The 21,399-nt window shown below is 42.1% G+C and overlaps 3 protein-coding genes across 2 annotated transcripts in view; 2 read left to right on the top strand and 1 right to left on the bottom strand.

Annotated features, from left to right (window-relative positions):
• The window catches only part of LOC309693309 (hemicentin-2-like), a 1,543,010-nt gene that overhangs the window by 96,102 nt on the left and 1,425,509 nt on the right, over positions 1 to 21,399 (bottom strand).
• The window catches only part of LOC309693926 (nuclear factor 7, ovary-like), a 318,283-nt gene that overhangs the window by 124,652 nt on the left and 172,232 nt on the right, over positions 1 to 21,399 (top strand). The gene's annotated exons all lie outside the window — the stretch shown is intronic.
• Positions 420 to 21,399, top strand: part of LOC309698867 (V-set and immunoglobulin domain-containing protein 1-like) — a gene marked incomplete at its 5' end in the record, with an annotated part of 49,892 nt that continues 28,912 nt past the window's right edge. The window contains 3 exons of the mRNA XM_082521611.1: positions 420 to 459; positions 5,233 to 5,568; positions 11,835 to 12,167. Coding sequence (XP_082377737.1) covers positions 420 to 459; positions 5,233 to 5,568; positions 11,835 to 12,167 — 709 coding nt within the window. The remainder of the gene's footprint in view (positions 460 to 5,232; positions 5,569 to 11,834; positions 12,168 to 21,399) is intronic.

The following is a 21,399-nucleotide window of genomic DNA, read 5'->3' as shown; positions in this document are numbered from 1 at the left end:
ATCTGTAAGTATTTGAAAAAGTCATTACTGTGCAAGTCAAATTTTCTTGCAGTTGCCGGAATGTGGGAAAAACCTTGTTGATGAATAAATCCTTTATTGAGTGCAGCCCCTTGTGGTTCCATTGGAGAATGAAATGTTTGAGAGTGATGGTGCGAATGATGCGTTATTCATGAGTGGAGTTAGTATGGAAGCTTCCTTCCACCCGAAATGTTTCCTTATCTGTGTCCAGATTTTAATTGTATGAGAGACCACAGGATTTTTAAAGTCATGTTTAGGGATAGGGAGAGCTGAATAGATCATAGCTTCTAATGAGGAGGGGTAGCAGCTTTCATTCTCCATCGTTGTCCAGTCGGCCCCCTTAGTCCGCAACCAAAACGACATGGAACGAACATTACATGACCAATAATACAGACGGAAGCATGGTAACCCCATCCCTCCCTGACATGTCGGTCTCTGCAGGTAGCTTTTCTTGATTCTTGGATTCTTTCTGTTCCATATGAAATAGGATATTAAGGAGTCTAATTTATTAAAAAAGGCTTTATTAATCACAATAGGGATACACTGAAATAAAAATAAGAATTTGGGAAGAATATTCATTCTAACAATGTTTATCCTCCCTGCTGGTGAAATTGGTAGATTAATCCATTTCAAATTCAAATTCAAATTCAAATTCAAATTCAAATTCAAATTTTATTTGAATTTGAATTTGTCATAAATACAATTTGTCATAAATACAATTTTGCAACCACCCAGACTTTTCAGGCATGACTTAATTCTGTTTACACCTCTGGATCCACAGTCAGCCCTGAACAATATGGTCGCTGCGCTCACACATTATTCTAACAGCAGCAGCCACCACTGTGACTACACTGAAGAGGACATAAGCTGTGGCCTCTACATGTCAGCCTCCACCAACCAGATTCAAATTCAAATTCAAATTCAAATTTTATTTGTCACGTACACAGTCATACACAGTACGATATGTAGTGAAATGCTTGGACAACTGCTCGTGACCTAAAGAGAACAAAAAAGGAAAAGGCTATGAATAAGAAAGGAAATAAATATGAAAAATTAAAAAGGGTAAATTTAACTAGGAAGGAATAAAATATAAATTAAGGTTAAAAATGAAATAACTGTACAACACAAATTAGAATGAAGGGTAAATTTAACTGGGAAGAATAAGATAAAATATATAAATTAAAGTTGAAAATAAAATAACTGTACAACAAAATACACAATATAGAACTATATAAGAATGTATGAAGAAATCTAAATCTAAATAAATATATACACAATAACAGCAGCTGTACAAGTATTAACCGGAAATGAAGAATATAGTGACCAGTGTTGTGCAAAACCAAAGTCCAGAAAGTCCAGTGTGTGTGTAAGAACTGTATGTGTGGGTCAGTACTGTGTGGTGGTGTGATTGAGAGACCGTATCGCCTGCGGGAAGAAGCTCCTCCTCAGTCTCTCTGTGTTGGTCTTCAGGGAGCGGAATCGCTTTCCTGACCTCAACAGAGAGAACAGTCTGTTGTTGGGATGGCTGAGGTCCTTCACGATCTTCCTGGCCTTGGTCCAGCACCGCCTGCTGTAGATTGAGTGCAGGTCAGGGAGCTCGGAGCGGATGGTGCGCTCAGCTGACCGCACAACCCTCTGTAGAGCTCGTCTGTCCTGCATGGTGCTGTTCCCGAACCAGGTTAAGATGTTTCCCGCCAGGATGCTCTCTATGGTGCACGAGTAAAAGTTCCTGAGCACCTTGGAGGGCAGTTGGAAGTCTCTCAAGCGTCTGAGGTGGTAGAGACGCTGTCGGGCCTTTTTCACCACGGTGTTGATGTGACAGGACCATGACAGGTCCTGCGTGATGTGAACTCCGAGGTATTTGAAGCTGTCCACTCTCTCCACTGGGCACTCGTTGATGACGGGGGTCTGGTAGTTCCTCTCCTGCTTAGTGCTGAAGTCCACTATCAGCTCCTTTGTCTTACTGACGTTTAGAAGGAGGTTGTTCCTCTGGCACCAGTTCTCCAGATTCCTAATCTCCTTCAGGTAGGCCGTCTCGTTGTTATCAGAGATCAGGCCCACCACGACGGTGTCGTCAGCAAACTTGATGATGGTGGTGGAGCTGGTAGTGGTCACACAGTCATATGTGTACAAAGAGTACAGCAGGGGGCTCAGAACACACCCCTGGGGGGCTCCATTTGTCTGTTATTTTTGGTTTCATCATATAGTTTAGAGAGATTGTGTTTAAATAAACCACAATAATCCTGAGTGACATTTATTCCAAGATATTGGAACTGTTTAGAAACCCGGAATGGCAAGGTACTGAAACAACTTGGGTTACCTATTGCTTTAGAGTTGTCATGGTCCTGAGTCTGAGGACTCAGTGTTTTGTGTTTCCTTATGCTTTTGTTCATTCCGAGTGTGTATTCTGTTGTGATTTTGCCATTTGTTAGGTTTTCTGTTCTCTGCCTGCCTGCTCCCACTTCTCTGTGTTCCCTCTGTCTGTCCATGGTGTTATTGTGTCTGCTCATGAGTCTGCCTGTCAAGTTCAGTGTCCTGTCTGGTTCTCTGTGTCTGTTAGTTTCCTGTTTTATTCTGAAAGTTCATATCACATGTCAGTGTGTTCAGTTTTACCTCTCCCCTGTCTCGTTATGCCCATTAGTTCCAGCTGTGTCCCCTCCTGTGTGCCATTTCCTGATTACCTGGTGTGTGTATTTATAGTTGGTGTCTGCTTCTCGTGGCGTCGTCTGTATTTCTCTGTGAACCTCCCGTGTAGTCTGCACTGTTCCATGTTTCTTCGTGTCTCTCTGCTCCTCGCTTCATGTCCTCCATTTTTGCATTAGGTTTCCCAGTTTAGGTTTATGTTCGGTTCTGCCCACACCTTGGTTTTGTGCACTGTAAATAAAACCCACTTGCACCTCCGCCATTGTCTGCTATTGGATCCTCCTTTCTCACCCTCCACACGACTGCCGCCCCAGCCGTGACAGAACGACAAATTAAGAGTGTAATATCTTTATTAAGCTGTTATTTATTAATGCATACATAATAATGTGCTCAGTGACATAAAGGTCCCCTTTCCAGAGTTTGTGTGCTGCGTAGTTTTTTTCTCTTTGTTTTAGTTGTTTTGTTTTTCCATCTTCTATTCACAACCCAGTGTTTAAAATGTTTAAAAGGTTAAATAATATGCTTATTTAATAATGTTCTACAAAGAGGTCAATGTGTTTGGGATCTTATTAGATCTCTCAGAAAAGCTGTCAGAGCAAAACTTTTTTTCTTTCATAATAACAGCTTAATGTTAAACCGCTGAGTCCATCTAAAACATGTTTGTGCATCAGGACCAACCTGATACTGAGTTCTGCTGGAGGATGTTGCTTAGTGGCAAAACATTGGTCTGATTGAGCTTTTTGGTTGTTCAGAACTCACTCAGCCTTTGGAGTTAGTTTTTAGGACATCCTGATAATAATGAACTACATTAGTCCAGCCTAGAAGCAATAATAATATTACTTTAAGATAATAATAACAATAATATTTCAGGTTGTTAGAGATTTACAGTTATCAAACAGTTAGGTGAATAAACAACACTGAGACACTTGGAGACAGTTAACGTGCTGCACGGGTGAGAGCTCAGAGAGAGACTCACTCACACCGAGCTGCAGTTCGTCTTTATTTATAGTAAGCAGGGTGAAACAAGCATAGCAGTTTCCTTTAATTTTGCATACGTGTGTGTGTGTGTGTGTGTGTGTGTGTGTGTGTGTGTGTGTGTGTGTGTGTGTGTGTGTGTGTGTGTGTGTGTTAATCTCTCGCGGTAAATGTCACAGGGTGAACTTCCTGTTTCTAGAGACAGAGCGAGTAGTACATTTTGTTCTTTTCCTATTAAGAGTAAAATATGAACATATACTTTAATGTATATAAAGTATGTTTGCTTGGTATGTAAACCAAGCAAACAAATCAGGAAGAGGAATCATTGATCAATGACTGCTGAACATAAACCTTATAAAAGCGTTTCTTCCTTAACACAGCTGAATACCTCATGAAGTTCCTCAACAGAGTGCCAAGAGTGTGCAAAGCAGTGATCAAAGCAAAGGTTGACTATTTAAAAAAATATAACATAAACATAACCAAACATATTTATTTATAGTTATTTCATTCTTTTTTCTTTACTACAAAATTACACATGTGTTCATTTAGAGTTTTGGTGCCTTCAGTAACAATCTACAAAATAAAGAAGTAAAAATAAAGTAAAAAGAAGTAAAAATGAAAAGCTGTGTCCAAACTGTGTGTATTATGTAGAAACGTCTCCACTAGTTTCACATAAGCATGATCTCACAAAATAATTTTTTAATCCAGCAGACCTGACGTTATTTTGTCCCTCCAAAGCGTAAAACACAACAAAATCATCCTGATTCCTCACAGGATTGTGGCATAATATTACACAGAATCTGACACCTCAGCTCTATAGAAGATGGATGGACTAAGCAAATTTAGTCCATCCATCTTCCTCTGCTTATCCAGGGACTGTCACTAACCAAATTTTTAAGCAGGAGAAAAAATAGCACTTTTAAGGACATGAAAAGCTTTATTGACAAAAACAAGGCACCCTGCCCCTGTAATCTTTTATTTACAATATTGTATTTGGTTAAAATGTTCTGATGGTTCAAATATTTTATATTATTTAGTTGTTGCAAAATAATGTGTGTGCCAGTCTCCAATGAGACATTTACAAGTGTGTAACAATATACTATGTCTATATACACTCAACAAAAATATAAACGCAACACCTTTGTTACTGCTCCCATTCCCCATGGGATGGACGTAGAGACCTAAAATTCATTCCAGATACACAATATAACCATCCCTCCCAAACAGTGGTCACAAATCAGTCCAAATGTGTGGTAGTGGGCACATCTGCCATATTGAGATAATCCATCCCACCTCACAGGTGTGCCACATCAGGATGCTGATCTGACATCATGAGTAGTGCACAGGTGTACCTCAGACTGCCCACAACAAAAGGCCACCCTGTAGTTTCTGACACTTTGCATGTTTAGCATGAGGCTAAAATTCCCCCTCAGTGGGTCACTGGTGACCTGCTGGATGTTCAGAGGTTCATTAAATCCAACATGACTAAAAACTCAAATATCAAAGGAAATAAACAAAATATTTAAAGTCAATCATTCTGATCATAATTGTACTTTGACCTTTAACCTCTCTGCTCTGTGTTGTTTCCTCTTTCAGACCCAAAGATCATCAGAGCTGAGTCTGGACAGAACGCCACTCTGACATGTCGAGCTCCAAACAACACAGTTACAGTTTTAAACTGGACAAGATCTGACCTGAAGCCAGAATATGTGCTTTTGTACCAGGATGGTCTCTCTGATTCAACACACCAGCATCCATCTTTTAAGAACCGTGTGGATCTGCAGGACAGACAGATGAAGGATGGAGACGTGTCTTTGATTCTGAAGAACGTGACGATTAATGACACTGGAACATACGAGTGTCGTGTGTTCATGAATGAAACAGACTCATTGAAGATTCCCAGCATCATCCACCTGGCTGTTGTTCCTCCAGGTGAGTGAGTAGAGTTGAGTGTGTGTGTGATCAGAGGTGAAGCTGCTTCCTGGTTGCTGATGTTTGTTTGTTGTATGGATGAGCTGGTGGATGTCAGAGGTAGACAGATGTTTCTCCAGCTGTTGTCTTTGTGGCTGGTAGTCTAGAGTTGACTTGTTCTTACTTATTATCAGCACATGTTGTTGTTCTGTGGAAGCTAACATCTTGTAGTTTCTGACACTTTGCATGTTTAGCACGAGGCTAAAATTCCCCCTCAGTGGGTCACTGGTAGGGATGGGTATCGTTTAGGTTTTATCTGATACCAGGACCAAACTGGTACTTTTGAAACGGTGCCGGTGCTTAAACGGTGCTTAAAAAAAGGAGAACACAAAATTGGTCCAAAAACCTCTCATAAAAAGATAACAATGTTAGCCTTTTCTGCATCTACGGGGCATATATGGTATCACTCTTGGCTGGAAGCAGTGCTTAAACAATGGAAAAAACACAAACTTTGTCCAAAAACCTCTCATGTTTAACTGTTTTCCACCTTTTTTGGTCATTTTAGCCTTTATACCGGTACCCATCCCTAGTCACTGGTGACCTGGTGGATGTTCAGAGGTTCATTAAATCCAACATGACTAAAAACTCAAATGTCAAAGGAAATAAACAAAATATTTAAAGTCAGTCATTCTGATCATAATTGTACTTTGACCTTTAACCTCTCTGCTCTGTGTTGTTTCCTCTTTCAGACCCAAAGATCATCACAGCTGAGTCTGGACAGGACGTCACTCTGACATGTCGAACTCCAACCAAGAAGATCAGAAGTGTAGTATGGAGCAGAACTGACAAGCCAGGATTTGTGCTTTTGTACCAGGCTGGTCGCTTTGTTACAGATCACCAGCATCCATCTTTTAAGAACCGGGTGGATCTGCAGGAAAGACAGATGAAGTATGGAGACGTGTCTTTGAATCTGAAGGATGTGAGGATCAATGACACTGGAACATACATGTGTCGTGTCCTCAATGAAAGAACCGGCTCATTGAAGATCATCAGTATCGTCTACTTGAGTGTTCCTCCAGGTGAGTGAGTAGAGTTGAGTGTGTGATCAGAGGTAAATGGTCTGTATTTATATAGCGCTTTACTAGTCTCTAAGGACCCCAAAACGCTTTTCACATCCAGTCATCCACCCATTCACACACACATTCACACACTGGTGATGGCAGCTACATTGTAGCCACAGCCACCCTGGGGCGCACTGACAGAGGCGAGGCTGTTGGACACTGGCGCCACCGGGCCCTCTGACCACCACCAGTAGGCAACGGGTGAAGTGTCTTGCCCAAGGACACAACGACCGAGACTGTCGGAGCCGGGGCTCGAACCGGCAACCTTCCGATTACAAGGCGAACTCCCAACTCTTGAGCCACGATCGCCCCAGAGGTGAAGCTGCTTCCTGGTTGTTGATGTGTGTTTGTTGTATGGATGAGCTGGTGGATGTCAGAGGTAGACAGATGTTTCCAGCTGTTGTCTTTGTGGCTGGTAGTCTAGAGTTGTAGAGCAGCATTGTTTGGTTAGAGCAGAAACAAAGACATTTATGAATCCGTCTCTTCTTCGCTTGCTCTCTAACTCGTCTGTAAACATGAAACTTAGATTACACAGGAAACACGTGATCTCACCCAAAGAACAGTCACCGTCCTGCTTTGAAACAACCAGAACAAAACAAAAGCACGTTTGCACTATTCCAGCACGGCTGGAGCACACACTGGCTGATGTGACAATTCATGGATATAATTTCCAATCTTTCTTTAGCTCCCACCACATCTTTAACAACCATGTGGGGTCAGGGGTCATGTTTGGCTTGAGACTTTTGAAAAGTAAATCATCAGTATCTCTGTGACCAGCTGTGATAAACTGCTGATAAATTAACACATTAATCTTTGTGCTTTAAACGTACCTGCCAGAGCAAATACATAACAGCCATAATACACAGTTTGTCTGTGTAACAACTGTAAAAAACTATTGTAAGGAGCTGGACTTCTTCAAGTTTGTTTAAAACGTTTAATCCGAGAAGCTTCTTCAGTTCTAAGAGCAACTGGTGGATCTCCCAGATTTTTAAGCCCTATGGGAGTGTCCCCCAGGAGGGTCATGTAGCACCTGTTGATCCCACCATTCTGATGGACATAGAAGAGCCACCTCCACAGGATAGGACTCAGCAGTCCATCTGCATCTAAAGGTCAAAGGTCACTCTTTCGAGGATGCCAATGTTCACATTTTGGACAGAGAGGACAGATGGTTTGAAAGAGGAGTGAAAGAAGCATCTATGTCCACTGTGAGCGACCATCTTTGAACAGAGGCGGTGGTTTACGACACCAACTCTCTGCCATCTATAATCCAGTTTTGAGATCCCTTCTATTGCACCCGATCCTTTTATTCCCTTTACTGAACAGAGACAACACGACTCAGTTGGTCAAAACTCTTAAATCATTCTTTTATTCATTTCTGGAAATGGAGATATGCTCAGGGCTAAAGCCTCCGCAAATCTGAAGCTTTACAAGCCAAAACATGTATGTAGTTTCGATAAAAACAACTCCTTCTGGGCTGACTAGTGTGTGTGTGTTACTTAGTTCCACTATTTCTGTCTGGTTTCCTGTTCTTATTATATTACCTCTGCAGCTCTGCACTTCCTGTATTTTTAAACTTCCACTAACTTAAGCCTCTGTTGCTAAGGCCTGTCACGCTCTGACCTAGTTCTCGTTCACATCTGGCCTTGCTTTATAGAGGCTTTTATTATTAAAATACATAAAATAAGCACTAAGAATATATGTTTATTCCGTAACACTTCCCAGACGCCTTAACACCCACTCACAACCTGGGCCACCTGACCTCAGGAAATCACATGATAGGGTGGGCCAGGTTTCACAATGAGCTCACCAGAAACCCTGGCTGATTGTGACCTGATGAAAGATTTTTAATTTTGCTTAGTTGTAGCTTCATTTAAAGGAAGAAGAGGTTGTGAATTGGAGCCAACACAGGAAGAGAGATTGAAGCCATATGTGTAAAGGAATGTGGTGACATCCGGTTTTAAACAGACAGGCTGGCGCTCCCCCTCTCTTTCTCTCCTTTTATGGAATGTCTGCATTTCTATACATACCAAGTTATCTCCTGTTTCAGCTGACAAGCGAACAGTTTCTCCTTTTAAGGAAAATTATCAGTTCCATACATGCCACTCCTACTGCTGTGGAAACTTGCTTTAAGTACAAAGAAAGGACATTTTGGATGCCCTGGGCGGTCTTTCCTCTCTGTCTCATTTCTGTCCTGCACACGTTGCTGCAGGATGGATCGAGTGATGAGGGGGGGGATCGTCCATGTGTGCACATGTAAAAGATATCTTGAGTCTGAGTTCCTTTGCCTTCCACAATTTCTCCTCACATGACCCACACCTGTTTTCACACCTTGGCTCATGTGATTAGGTAGAGGATCATCAGAGGGTCCATGTCCCTCTTGGGGGGGAAACTCCCACAGAGCTTGAATCTGAATCACAGGTTCAGATGTTTCAGCCTCATAATAAACAAACACAGGTTCAGAGAGTCGAGGATTTGACCTTCCAAAAATCTCAGACATGTTTTAACGAACTCTCAGTCTGCAAATTATAAAGATCAGCTGGATCAGTTTTAGTCATATTTAGTCAGATCATCCGTTTCCTTTGTTAAATTAAGAAAAATCCACCAGTATTTTCTCACTTTATACATATTGTGAATAGTTTGTATTAATCTGTTGTCCTGAACTAGAAGTGTCACGGAGCGCTGTGCGGCAGGCAGGAGTAGGACCCAAAATGCAGGACTCACAGGCACGAGGGAATGAACTCAAAACTCAGCTTTATTCGCTGGCAGAACAGACATATAAACTAAACCAAACTGGGAAACCATAAACTAAGAACTCACAGAGAGACACACAGGGAGATCCACACAACATGAGGGACGACGTCACGCTGAACAGAGGGAGACGCAGACAGAAATACACAGAGGGTTAACGAGGGGAGTGGGAACACACGGGGAACACAGGTGACACTGATAATCATAACGAGACAGGCGGGGTGAACTGAACACTGACGGGAGAGGTGAAACAGGAAGTACAGAGGAGAGAGAGCACGAGTAGAACACCAACGTAACGGGCAGGGGAGACACGGAATAAACACGAAAGGGGACGAGGGCTCATAAATACATAGAGGGGCACACAGGGAGACATGAAGGGCAAGGGATCAAAACTAGAAGCCATAAAATAAAATCACACACAAGTACAATAATACGAAAATCACAAAGAACTAAAAACGCTGGGTCAGGAGACCCAGGACCGTGACAAGAAGAGGAAACAGATTCTGTTCTGTTCTTCACTCATCACCTACCTGACAGCTGACACCTCACACCTGTTTCTCACCTGCAGGTCAGACAGGAGGAGACACAGAGGATGGAGGGAAGGAGGCTGGAGGGAAGGAGGCTGGAGGGAAGGAGGATGGAGGGAAGGAGGACGGAGGGAAGGAGGATGGATCTGCTCGACTGATAGTTGGTCTGTCAGTTTCTGCTGTGCTTCTTGTTGTTGTTGCTCTTCTTATTAATCTGATCTGCAGAAAATATGAGAGGGGTTTTAGCACAACAAAACAAAACCAGAGAAAAAAACGTAAAAAAACAATTGAAAGGTCAGAAAATTATTCAAAGCTGAACTCTGAGCCTGGTGTTGCATGAAGTCACTGTTACCCAGTGTGATGAAAAACAGATGATCAAGGACAGAAAGAAACTGATGATGCCTCATGTGACTTTTCCTCCTTAAGCCCAGCCCACTGGGAGACAGCTTGTACTTTGTTCTCCGTAGTTTGTAAATCCATCGTATCAAATTTGACAGAGTGTTGCCAATTTAGAGACTTTGTTGCAATATGTAGCGAGTTTTCAGTCACCCTTAGTGGTTTTTTCCCCCCTAGCGACAAATCTGGCAACTTTTCTGGTGTTATTGGAGACGTATGACCACTGTTTCGCTCTTACAAGCAGCGGATGCTGCCGTCTGCACGTCTGCCAAAGCGCTCACAGGCGGTCGCACACAGCAGTCGCCCCCAGCTGCTGTCAGCGCAGAAGATGTTCACGAGTCCAAACTACAAACGAATCGCACACAAAGCCGCTGCTTCCGCACTGACTGTGACGCAGGCCTGCAGCAGCGGTAGATTGGTTTGTGTCTAAACCAAATCGATGCTCTAAAATGCATCATTCCAATCATAAAGAATGAGGGTTGGAATTGTGACATAAAAACAAACAATAATTGCTAAAAGAAATGTAATTTAAATATGTAGTAAGTTCTTTTAGGGTGTCTTTTTTAAAAGACTTTATGTCTCTTCCACGATGTCATTTCTCTCTCCTACAGCGTCCGTTACAGTTACATACATTTGCTGATGTGATGACGTCATTTAACAACAGCCAATAGAAATTTCCCCAACTGAGGAGTCGGCAACACTGAGTAGTAGTTAAATCGGAAGTGTGGAGTCAGTTGCTTAAATCTTTCAGCTTTTTTAAACCTTAAATTTAATTAAATCTCATCAGGTTTTAAACTCAGGTTCAGTTATTCTCTGAAATTAGCGACAGATTTAGACTTCAGAACAAATCAAAGATCACGCTGCTCCGCTTTGCTGTTTGCTGTCGTCGTCGTGTTCGCCTCTGCAGGTGAGGTTTACAGTTAGAAACTAAACTGAGTTTATCTGACAACAATAGACCAGCATCGACTAGTTTACATGTTGTTAAGAATAATAATAACAATGATAATAATATGGATTTAGTTTGTCTGTGTGGACACGTGGAAACATCTGTAATCCAGCTGTGACAGAGACAAAGAAGTGTAATGTGTGTGTCAGTGTGATGTGTTGTAGTGTCAGGAGTCAGGATGCAGCTACAAAGCTTCTTGTTCAGTGTATACAAACAGCTGTAGCTCCATAAAGGCAGCATGCAGAGACTCACAGTGTCTTATAATGAGAGGCTGCTTTCTCTCACACATTATGTTCACTTATTATCATCACATGTTGTTGTTCTGTGGAAGCTAACATCTTGTAGTTTCTGACACTTTGCATGTTTAGCATGAGGCTAAAATTCAGTGGGTCACTGGTGACCTGCTGGATGTTCAGAGGTTCATTAAATCCAACATGACTAAAAACTCAAATGTCAAAGGAAATAAACAAAATATTTAAAGTCAATCATTCTGATCATAGTTGTACTTTGACCTTTAACCTCTCTGCTCTGTGTTGTTTCCTCTTTCAGACCCAAAGATCATCAGAGCTGAGTCTGGACAGAACGCCACTCTGACATGTCGAGCTCCAAACAACACAGTTACAGTTTTAAACTGGACAAGATCTGACCTGAAGCCAGAATATGTGCTTTTGTACCAGGATGGTCTCTCTGATTCAACACACCAGCATCCATCTTTTAAGAACCGGGTGGATCTGCAGGACAGACAGATGAAGGATGGAGACTTGTCTTTGATTCTGAAGGATGTGACGGTTAATGACACTGGAACATACATGTGTCGTGTGTTCATGAATGAAACAAGGTCATGGATGAACATCAGCTTCGTATACCTGGTTGTTCCTCCAGGTGAGTGAGTAGAGCTGAGTGTGTGTGATCAGAGGTGAAGCTGCTTCCTGGTTGTTGATGTTTGTTTGTTGTATGGATGAGCTGGTGGATGTCAGAGGTAGTCAGATGTTTTTCCAGCTGTTGTCTTTGTGGCTGGTAGTCCAGCATCCACCCACACTCAGTTGGCCTCCATCAGTTTTCTTTAGCACAGATGTGTCCTGCTCACTCTGGAGTCAGTGTTATCATCCTCATCTGTGACAATGTGAGACTCCAGCTGAGCTAGTTTGTTATTTATTAATTCACTGACTTCTATTATGTCCTGATAGTTTAACCTCAGAGTTTAATCCATGTGTAGCTGAGCAGACTCCCTGCATGTTGTTGCTGTTACAGAGAGAGGACGGCTGCTGTCACTCTGTCAGGTTTAGATCAAATCAAACTAAGCTGGCAGTTTATCTGAACACAGGCAGTGCTTATTGTAAAGTATCTTTACTGCAGCTGTGTTAAAAACATGGCTGCCCTCTCGCTGTAATGAGACCAGCTGAGCTGAGTTACTGATCTGGAAGCGTTTATTTACAGTGTGGTAAATATCGATGCACAATTAATCCCCGTGCTCCCCAAGGCTCCCGTGTGTGTCCATTGGCGTCCGTGTTCGTGCTCCCCGCTGTCGTGACTCTGCACACCCTGTGCGTGCTGTTCTTCCTCTCCACGTTCCTCCTGTAGGGAAACAATAGAGGCAGCCGTTAAACACTGACCCCGCGGGGACACTCACTCACTCACTCACTCACTCACTCACTCACTCACTCACTCACTCACTCACTCTGACTTGGGAGTCTCACGCAGTAATCCCACATCTGTGGGAGCTCCAAGACTCTCCTAAGTAGCTCCCCCGGCGAGCCCTGATCAGCAGCAGGTGTGTGGCTTCGGGTGTGGCCAGTCCCCTAGCAGGGCCACACCCACCAGGCCTGAAGGTGCCTGTAAACAAGAGTTCAGACACACACACACACACACACACACACACACACACACACACTCATATCTACAAACATGGAGAAGAGGGGCAGCAACACCAAAAATACATGTAATATAACAGGTCCATAACTGCTCAGGGATCCTGGGTCGCTCAGACATAGGACCCTGACAATAATACAGTTTGTCTGTGTAACAACTGTAAAAAACTATTGTAAGGAGCTGGACTTCTTCAAGTTTGTTTAAAACGTTTAATCCAGTCAAATAATAAAGAACAGCTGGATCAGTTTTAGTCATGTTTAGTCAGAACATCTGTTTCCTTTAAAGAAGCTCGAAAAATCCACCAGTATTTTCTCACTTTATACATATTGTGAATAGTTTGTATTACTCTGTTGTCCTGAACTAGAAGAGGAAACGGATTCTGTTCTGTTCTTCACTCATCACCTACCTGACAGCTGACACCTCACACCTGTTTCTCACCTGCAGGTCACACAGGAGGAGACACAGAGGCTGGAGGGAAGGAGGCTGGAGGGAAGGAGGCTGGAGGGAAGAAGGATGAAGGGAAGGAGGATGGAGGGAAGGAGGCTGGAGGGAAGGAGGACGGATCTGCTCGAGTGATAGTTGGTCTGTCAGTTTCTGCTGTGCTTCTTGTTGTTGTTGCTCTTCTTATTAATCTGATCTGCAGAAAATATGAGAGGGGTTTTAGCACAAGAAAACAAAACCTGAGAAAAAAACATAAAAAAATAATTGAAAGGGCTGCAAAGTATTCAAAGCTGAATAAAGCTGAGCCTGATGTTGCATAAAGTCACTGTTACCCAGCATGATGAAAAACAGATGATCAAGGACAGAAAGAAACTGATGATGCCTCATGTGACTTTTCCTGCCTCATGTGACTTTTCCTGCCTCGTGTGACTTTTCCTGCCTCATGTGACTTTTCCTCCTTAAGTCCAGCCCACTGGGAGACAGCTTGTACTTTGTTCTCCGTGGTTTGTAAATCCATCGTATCAAATTTGACAGAGTTTACAAACTGTTATAGACTCAGTTTGGGCTGAAACTTGGTGACTTTTCCTAAAATGACCCAAAATACACGACAATGAATGGATTGAAATATTTTCTGCTGTTGTACAGATGATGCAGACGTTCGTACACTGACAGTGTTTCGGGACAAGTTTGACTCGTGTCTGTTCAGATGGATTTTCAGATCCACCAGTTTGGCTAAAATTAAGGAACATTGTGATTTTAGGGAAAGTTGACACTGTGAAAACATTTTCATACAAACTCACAAACATGATGTACACACTCATGTTTGTGTATCTGTAATGAGACAGAACTGGGTCTCATATGGCTCACACGAGACCCAGTTCATGGCTGAAGCCTTTATGGGTGACATGATGTCATACATGTCCTGAAGTGGATTCTGGATTTCTGACGTCCTTAATCACTACAGCAGTGAGGTCAGTGTGACGAACTGATGCTCTGTTCTCTGGCCTGACAAAGCTTTAACTCCAAACATCTCTCCACTGTTAGAGGATCAGTTTTTTATGGCCTGACAGTGTGAAGCCTCCACCTACATCACCGAACTGCTCCGCCTTGCTCCACTTCTGCACTCTTGAGTCTGTGACCTTCTTTAAACAGCTTGTTTTTGTGTTTGTGGTGTTTTGCTCGGCTGTGCCCTTTTTAACACTGTTGTGTTTAACTTTGTTTTTTTTATATCTCTGGAAATAAAAGTTTGGTTTGTAAAGACAAAGAAAATGAGTGAAATCTCTCTCTGAGGATCCTCAGCGTCACTGTGACACGTGCCTGTATGTGCACATCTTTACTTTTAATAAGACGTTTCAACATGCAGACGTGAATCTAACACAGTAACAGCTGCCTTTGTTTCAGATCCAGCTCATTCCAGTTCACTGACAAAGTTTTGGTGCTGCGATAACGACTCTGAGCCGATGAAGCTCTGATGACTCTGATAACATCTCCCTCCCAGTAATAACCTCCCAGCAGCAACTATGACAGACACGTCTCCTGACAGTGACACTCTTACAGATACACATTCAAGACTCAAGAGCTTTATTGTCAATACAGCAGTATACACAGTATACAGCTTACCACATGGTGCATTTATAAGTATGCAAAAGATATCTCTCTCCAAGAGATGTAAAACTCAAAATTACAAATACATAACATACTAAACTTTGTGATGCGGCTGCTGCTGCTCCACATGTTAGTAAATCTGACCCTAAATCTTCCTGCTTCTCTTAGAGCACAGGTAACGGCTGCCCTGAGCATGAAGGTGTGTCTGCAACATGATGAAGCTCGTCTAGAGCAATGATTACAATCTGCTCCGGGGCAGCTGGAGAGTCCTGTTTGCTGTTTGCCTCCTTTAGAAAATAGAATAAGAGCCAGAAACTTCTTTGCAACACAAAATAGTCTTTGAATGTGTTTTATCTTATTTTCTAGGGTCCATTAGAGTGACCGTGGATACAAAGTGATGTTAGTGGAGAATTAAAGGTTTTAGTAAAACGTGTGAAGGTTGACAGTTTGATTACAGCTGCTCAAACTGATTTCCTGTTCTTTGTATGTTTGTCACACTTATTAAATGTTTCAGATCAGGATGATGTAGCTTTGGATTTGTTCCCTTAATAACAAACATCTTCATTTACAAACTTCAGTTTGTGTTTTCTTTGTTTAATATTTTAATGTGTTTGATCTGAAACATTTAAGTGTGACAAACATACGAAAACCAGGAAACCAGGAAGGAAACAAACTCTGTTTCACTCTGTTTGTTTCCATCTTATGTTCTTATATGTTGTTTGACTGCAGGTTTCCTCAATCTTATAAACAGAACATTTGCATAATGACTGAAAGCAGCCCACTGAAGGAAGAATGGGCTGGGAGGTCAGAGATCAGTGGGCTTTGGTCAGTGGTTGTTGATCATGACCTGACAGATCTGTATCCTGTGTGTGCACCCACTGTGGGCCTTTTCTGTGCTTAGTGTCAGCCTGAGCTCCATGCAGGCCTCAAAGGCCAAGCAATTCAAAAGCTTCACCAAAACAAGGCACCACTCAAATAGCTGGACCCAGGCTCGCCGCCCTTATGGAGGAAAACATAGAAGATGATCTCTGTGAGTTATTTTTACTGTCATATTATAAAATGTGATGTTCTAGCATCATGTTATTCTTCTTAAGCCTTTGAAAAGCTTCCTCTGTGTCCATTAAACTGATGACTTTAGTGCTGCTGTCTACTTGTTACATTTAGTACTGTTTAATTTTCAACCTAGGAAGATCTGTAAGAAGGACTCACAATATAACATAATACTGTAAGATTACTTACAGGTAAAATACTCAGATTGTACTTAGATAAAAGTATGTAATCACAGACTCGCCCAGCCCGACTGCCTTGAAGCTCAGGTGTCTTCACTGCCTCCTCTGATAAGAGCTGGAGACCTGAGTAGGTTCGTCACCCATCAGCAGCAGATCACCTCTCGATCGGGCACGTTTTCATCTGGGAGGCTTTTAGAGCTCACTGCCCTCGGCGTCGCTGCTGGAACAACCAAGTTTTGCTATTGAATCTTTGACCTGCTGATCTCACAGAGGCAGGAGACCCAGAACATCCATGCCAGCTTCAGTTTATGCTCTGTCCTGTCATCCAATCAGATTTGCATGTAATACACTGATATTCAGCCCCAGCCTGGTGTTCTCTCCATCTCTGACCTTTCACACAATTTAAACTAACAAACTTTCTCTTTAAAACTGTTTGTCAATCACAATTTACTCGATTTATTATTCTTCTATCACATATTTATATCAGTCATAATGAACTCAGTATGATCTGAGCTGTAAACCTGTATTGATCATCACAAACCTTTATAGCGCTTCAGAGCAGCTCCTTCAGTGGCTGCAGCACCCACGATGTGGGACGGAGAGATTTCCTCCCCTCTGCTGTCAGACTCCACCACAAAGACTTTGCAGCTGATCAAACACACACATGTGCAATAGGACTAAGTGTAACACTCTTTTTCTGACAACGTTGTATTTGTACTCAGTTGTATATAGCATGTGTATTCTATTTTTATCCTATCATTCTATTCTATTCTATTGGGTACAGTTGTGTACAGTTTCTTATTCTATTCCAGGGTTCTCTCATGTTTGCTGTGTAACTGCACTGTCCACTTCCTGCTGTAACAAAACAAATTTCCCACATGTGGGACTAATAAAGATGCTCTTATCGTTACTGTATAACCACAGGTTCACTTCACATTTGGTAGAATATAAAAGGACAAAGCTGGACAATTGTCATCACATTTCTCATTAGTTGCTGTTAGCACAAGCACACAAAGAAAGCAGAGCTTTAGCTTTAGCTCCCTACATCACTTTTAAGCCTGGATGTTGAGGCTTTTGCTTCCTCTCAGCTGTGATGACATCTCTGTCTGCTCCATCTCACCCAACATCATCCATCTGACCTGATGCTACCTGACAAACTAAAGATAAAATATTAAATTCATTTTGCATCACTTACATTTAAAATACATTTAAGGTGGATTTCTTAAAAGGGAAGGGACTGACCTGACTGTTGTGTCGAGACAGGTGTGAAGGGAGTTAAATCCAGTCTTATACTACGGACGTGTTTGGTTTTGGTCTGTAATACGTTGAGTTTATTATCTATAAGTTAACATAGCAAATCCTCCATCCAGAGGCTAAAGTGATATCAGAGCTAGACTACTTTAAGTGAAAACAGATGATCGTCTGAGCCTTAAATGAAATAAGGTTAAAAAGAAATGCTGCTATCGACAGTGTGAGGCAGTGAGCTCTGTTACACCATATTTTTTAATTTTCTTTATTATTATTATATTATAGTATTATTACCTTCCTGTTACTTCATAATAGAATGATAGTTAATGGTAAAAGTCTTGAATAGTTTTGAATTTATTTTTCCATGATCACATTTCATTCAATCACTCGTGGACTTGTGTGAATGTTACATGTGTTATTTTCACCCGTGGATTTACAGACACTGTGTGAACAGTTTTCATTTTATCCAAAGTTTTACTTGATGTCCAACTGATAAAATCACTGACAGACAACAGAAGCAGGAGCTCAGAGAGAAATTCAATTCAACTTTATTCATAAAGAGACAAATCACAACGTTTGGTTTTATTTTACAGAAACTTCAAACTAAACGAAATTCAGGACGTGTATTAAACCTGCAGCTGATCCCTGTCTGCTGTTCACTCCCTTTGATTTCTGTTACCAGCATCGTCTCATGTTCCCCAGGTTCACTGACAACGCTGAAACCACCAGCGGGAGACTAAGAGTGCTGATTTAAAAAGATTCAGACATTTTATTTTGCTGCAGCTCAACATGAGGCTGGATCCTGATTCTTTGTTGTTTTTTTTTCTCTACATGAAGAAAACAGCAGCAACAAGAAGCACAGCAGGAACTGACAGGCTGACCTTCAGTCCAACAGATCCTCCTGTGTGACCTGCAGGTGAGAAACAGCTGTGAGGTGTCAGGTAGGTGATGATGAAGAACAGAACAGAATCCATTTGCTCTTCAAACTGCTGTCAGACATTATCTGCTGCACTCTGATCACATCACTCAGACCAGCTGCTTTCTACAAAGTCTCATCAGCAACATCTTTACAAACCAACATCAGATTGTGTGTTTTGTGGTCTAAAGTTTTGTGCCTCTGGTTTCTCATTGGCTCACACTCTTGCAGAGCCGTAACACGCACATGAATGAGAGGTGGTGAGTGTAGTTCCTGTTAACAGGGTATTGCAGACCATCCTGCTAATTGCTGAATTTACTTTTGTCTGTCATATTTATGATGAAAAACAAATGTAATCAAATTAGATATTGATATTTTCATATGGGAATTGATCCTGCAACATGAAACTCTGGGATTGGAAGTTCAGGATCGCTCCGCACATCATACCTGTGAGATGACAGACAGCAGTGTGGAGGAGAGTGCGACACAAAAACACAGAAATATGACTGACAGCTGCAAACGAAGCAGCATCTGCTGCAGGTGAAAGATATTGGGACTAGCAGAGCAGAGTGGCTTCACTGTAAAACAAAATTAGCAGTGAGTGTGAAAAGTTTCTGTGTGTGGAGTTCAACACCGTCCACTCAGAAGCTGCATCACTGGATGGTAGATTTAAAAAGCTTGCATTCAGTGACAACAGAGCTGTTGATGAGGCACTTCAGAGAATAACTGCAGCAGCAAAGTGCACTCCCACCCAGCTCCACCATTACAGGGCCAAGTGAAGGAGGAGCCACAGACGTCTGCTGTGTGGAGCCTCTTTGATGAAAGAGCTGCAGGAGATGCTGCAAAGAGAAATACTACAGCTGATGTTATGATGGAGATGAAATGTTATCTTGAGGAGCCCCTCATCCAACAAGGAGAAGGCCCACAGAGCTGGTGGGAGGCCAAGGCCACAGTCTTTCCCTACCTGTTGAAGGTGATGGAGGGGAGACTGTGCATTGTGGCAACATCTGTTCCTTTGGAGGGTCTTCTCAAAAACTGGGCAGATACTAAGGAGAAACCACATCAGCCCATCCAAGCTGAGGCAGCTGATTTTTCTGAATGTCGACCTGCACTGAGGACAAACTGTTTGGCTGCTGAGTTTGGTTCTGTTCTGTGGATTTGTTCACAGTGGGGCTTTTTGTGCTGAATTAAACTTAAAGGTTTGATTAAAATATTAAACAACAGTAAGAATGTCTGCTTTTGTAACAGAACAAAAACACAGAATTAGGCAATTATAAGGCTTTTCATAAAAACACTACATGCAAAAGGGTTTGTCAGCACACAAAGCATTCACATTTGCCAAGTAAAGCTAAAGTATGAGGCTACAGAGGATAATAACTTAAGAGACATTTGGGAGCCACGAGACGTGCAAGATAATCCAGAGCTTAGATCTAAATAAGGAAGTCTTAACTCAGTAATGGAGAATATCCTGACACATTAAGAAGCACCGAGGGAGGGAAGTCCTTCATCACTCTGTCAGTCAGGTAGGTGATCAGTGAAGAACAGCACAGAATCTATGTACCTGCATGTTCAGCTCAATTTGTGGATGCAATAAGAAGTAAAGTGAGAGTGATCAGCTTACCAGTGACTGTGATATTAACCAGGTTACTGATGGCACCATTACTGGACTCACACCAGTAAACTCCGGTGTCGTGAGGCACCAGCGTACTGATTGAACATGATTGATCACGTTGCTGTTGTCCCCGCCCATCTCCACACTCAGCCCTCTGCAGTTTGCTTGTGTTTCTCCTCACAGTCCAATCAGAAAAGCTTTGGTCCTCCTCACAGATTACAGTCACAACATCTCCCTCAGAGACATCAGAGCTGTGAGGAAGAAGAGAGGTTAGATCAGGGCAAGGCTGGACTGGGACAAAAAGTCGGGATGAAGATTGAAAATGTGACGTCATTCAGGGGTAAAACCGCAAAGGATTCTGGGAACTTGTGGCAAGAGGTACTAGCGCACGCAGGCTTTCAATTGAACTCAGTTACACAGCGATAAAAAGAAACACAAAAAATGGCAAGAAGCTGTTGTATTATTAACTGCAATAGCCGGTCGCATGACAGCCACGGGAAGCCGACGGGTAAAGAGATCTTTTTTTTTATCGGATTACGTCGTTGAAGAGAAATTTTTTAAGCCATGTTTCCGAAGTAAGAGCCGACGGATGGTCTGGATATACCAAATATAACGTCCCAGAACTCTCCAGCTCACAGGTTAGTCTGCTCCAAGCATTCCCACAAAGGTCAGAGTTTTGTTGTAGTTAATGCGTCATTTTTCTTAACATAATTGGTGATATAGGTTACAAGCAAGTCTGGCGCTGAACAGAAATTGCTCCTTTGTCTATTGTGCATAAATAGTGAATTGTCCTGACACAATATTGCGTTTCGCTTCTGTTATTATGGTACATTGACAGAAACATATACTTTTATTCACAGGGTAAAACAGCTGTTTTGTATCACTAATTGCCCAGTATGATGACAGCATACAATATTATTGTCACTGCTACATTTCTGTGATGAACCAGAAATTATTTCCACTACTAATTAATTACCGTTGAGCTCAAAGGTTATATTAATAAACGGTTAACGAATGTGTATTTATGACGACGATTTGTGAGACTGGTAAACTTACCTTTGTTCGTACGATGGTCTTTCGTTCTACACGGTGCATTTCAAGGTCCTGCACACATCCGTCGGTAAACTGTACCTGGGCTTGTTGCAGTGACCTGAAGTTACTAAACTTCATGAGTGTATGCACTCACTCCAAGAA

This window comes from Aulonocara stuartgranti (assembly GCF_965226115.1).
Source record: "Aulonocara stuartgranti genome assembly, chromosome: 3".
In the NCBI taxonomy this organism is placed as follows: domain Eukaryota; kingdom Metazoa; phylum Chordata; class Actinopteri; order Cichliformes; family Cichlidae; genus Aulonocara; species Aulonocara stuartgranti.
This window is presented reverse-complemented; position numbering and strand designations above follow the sequence as displayed.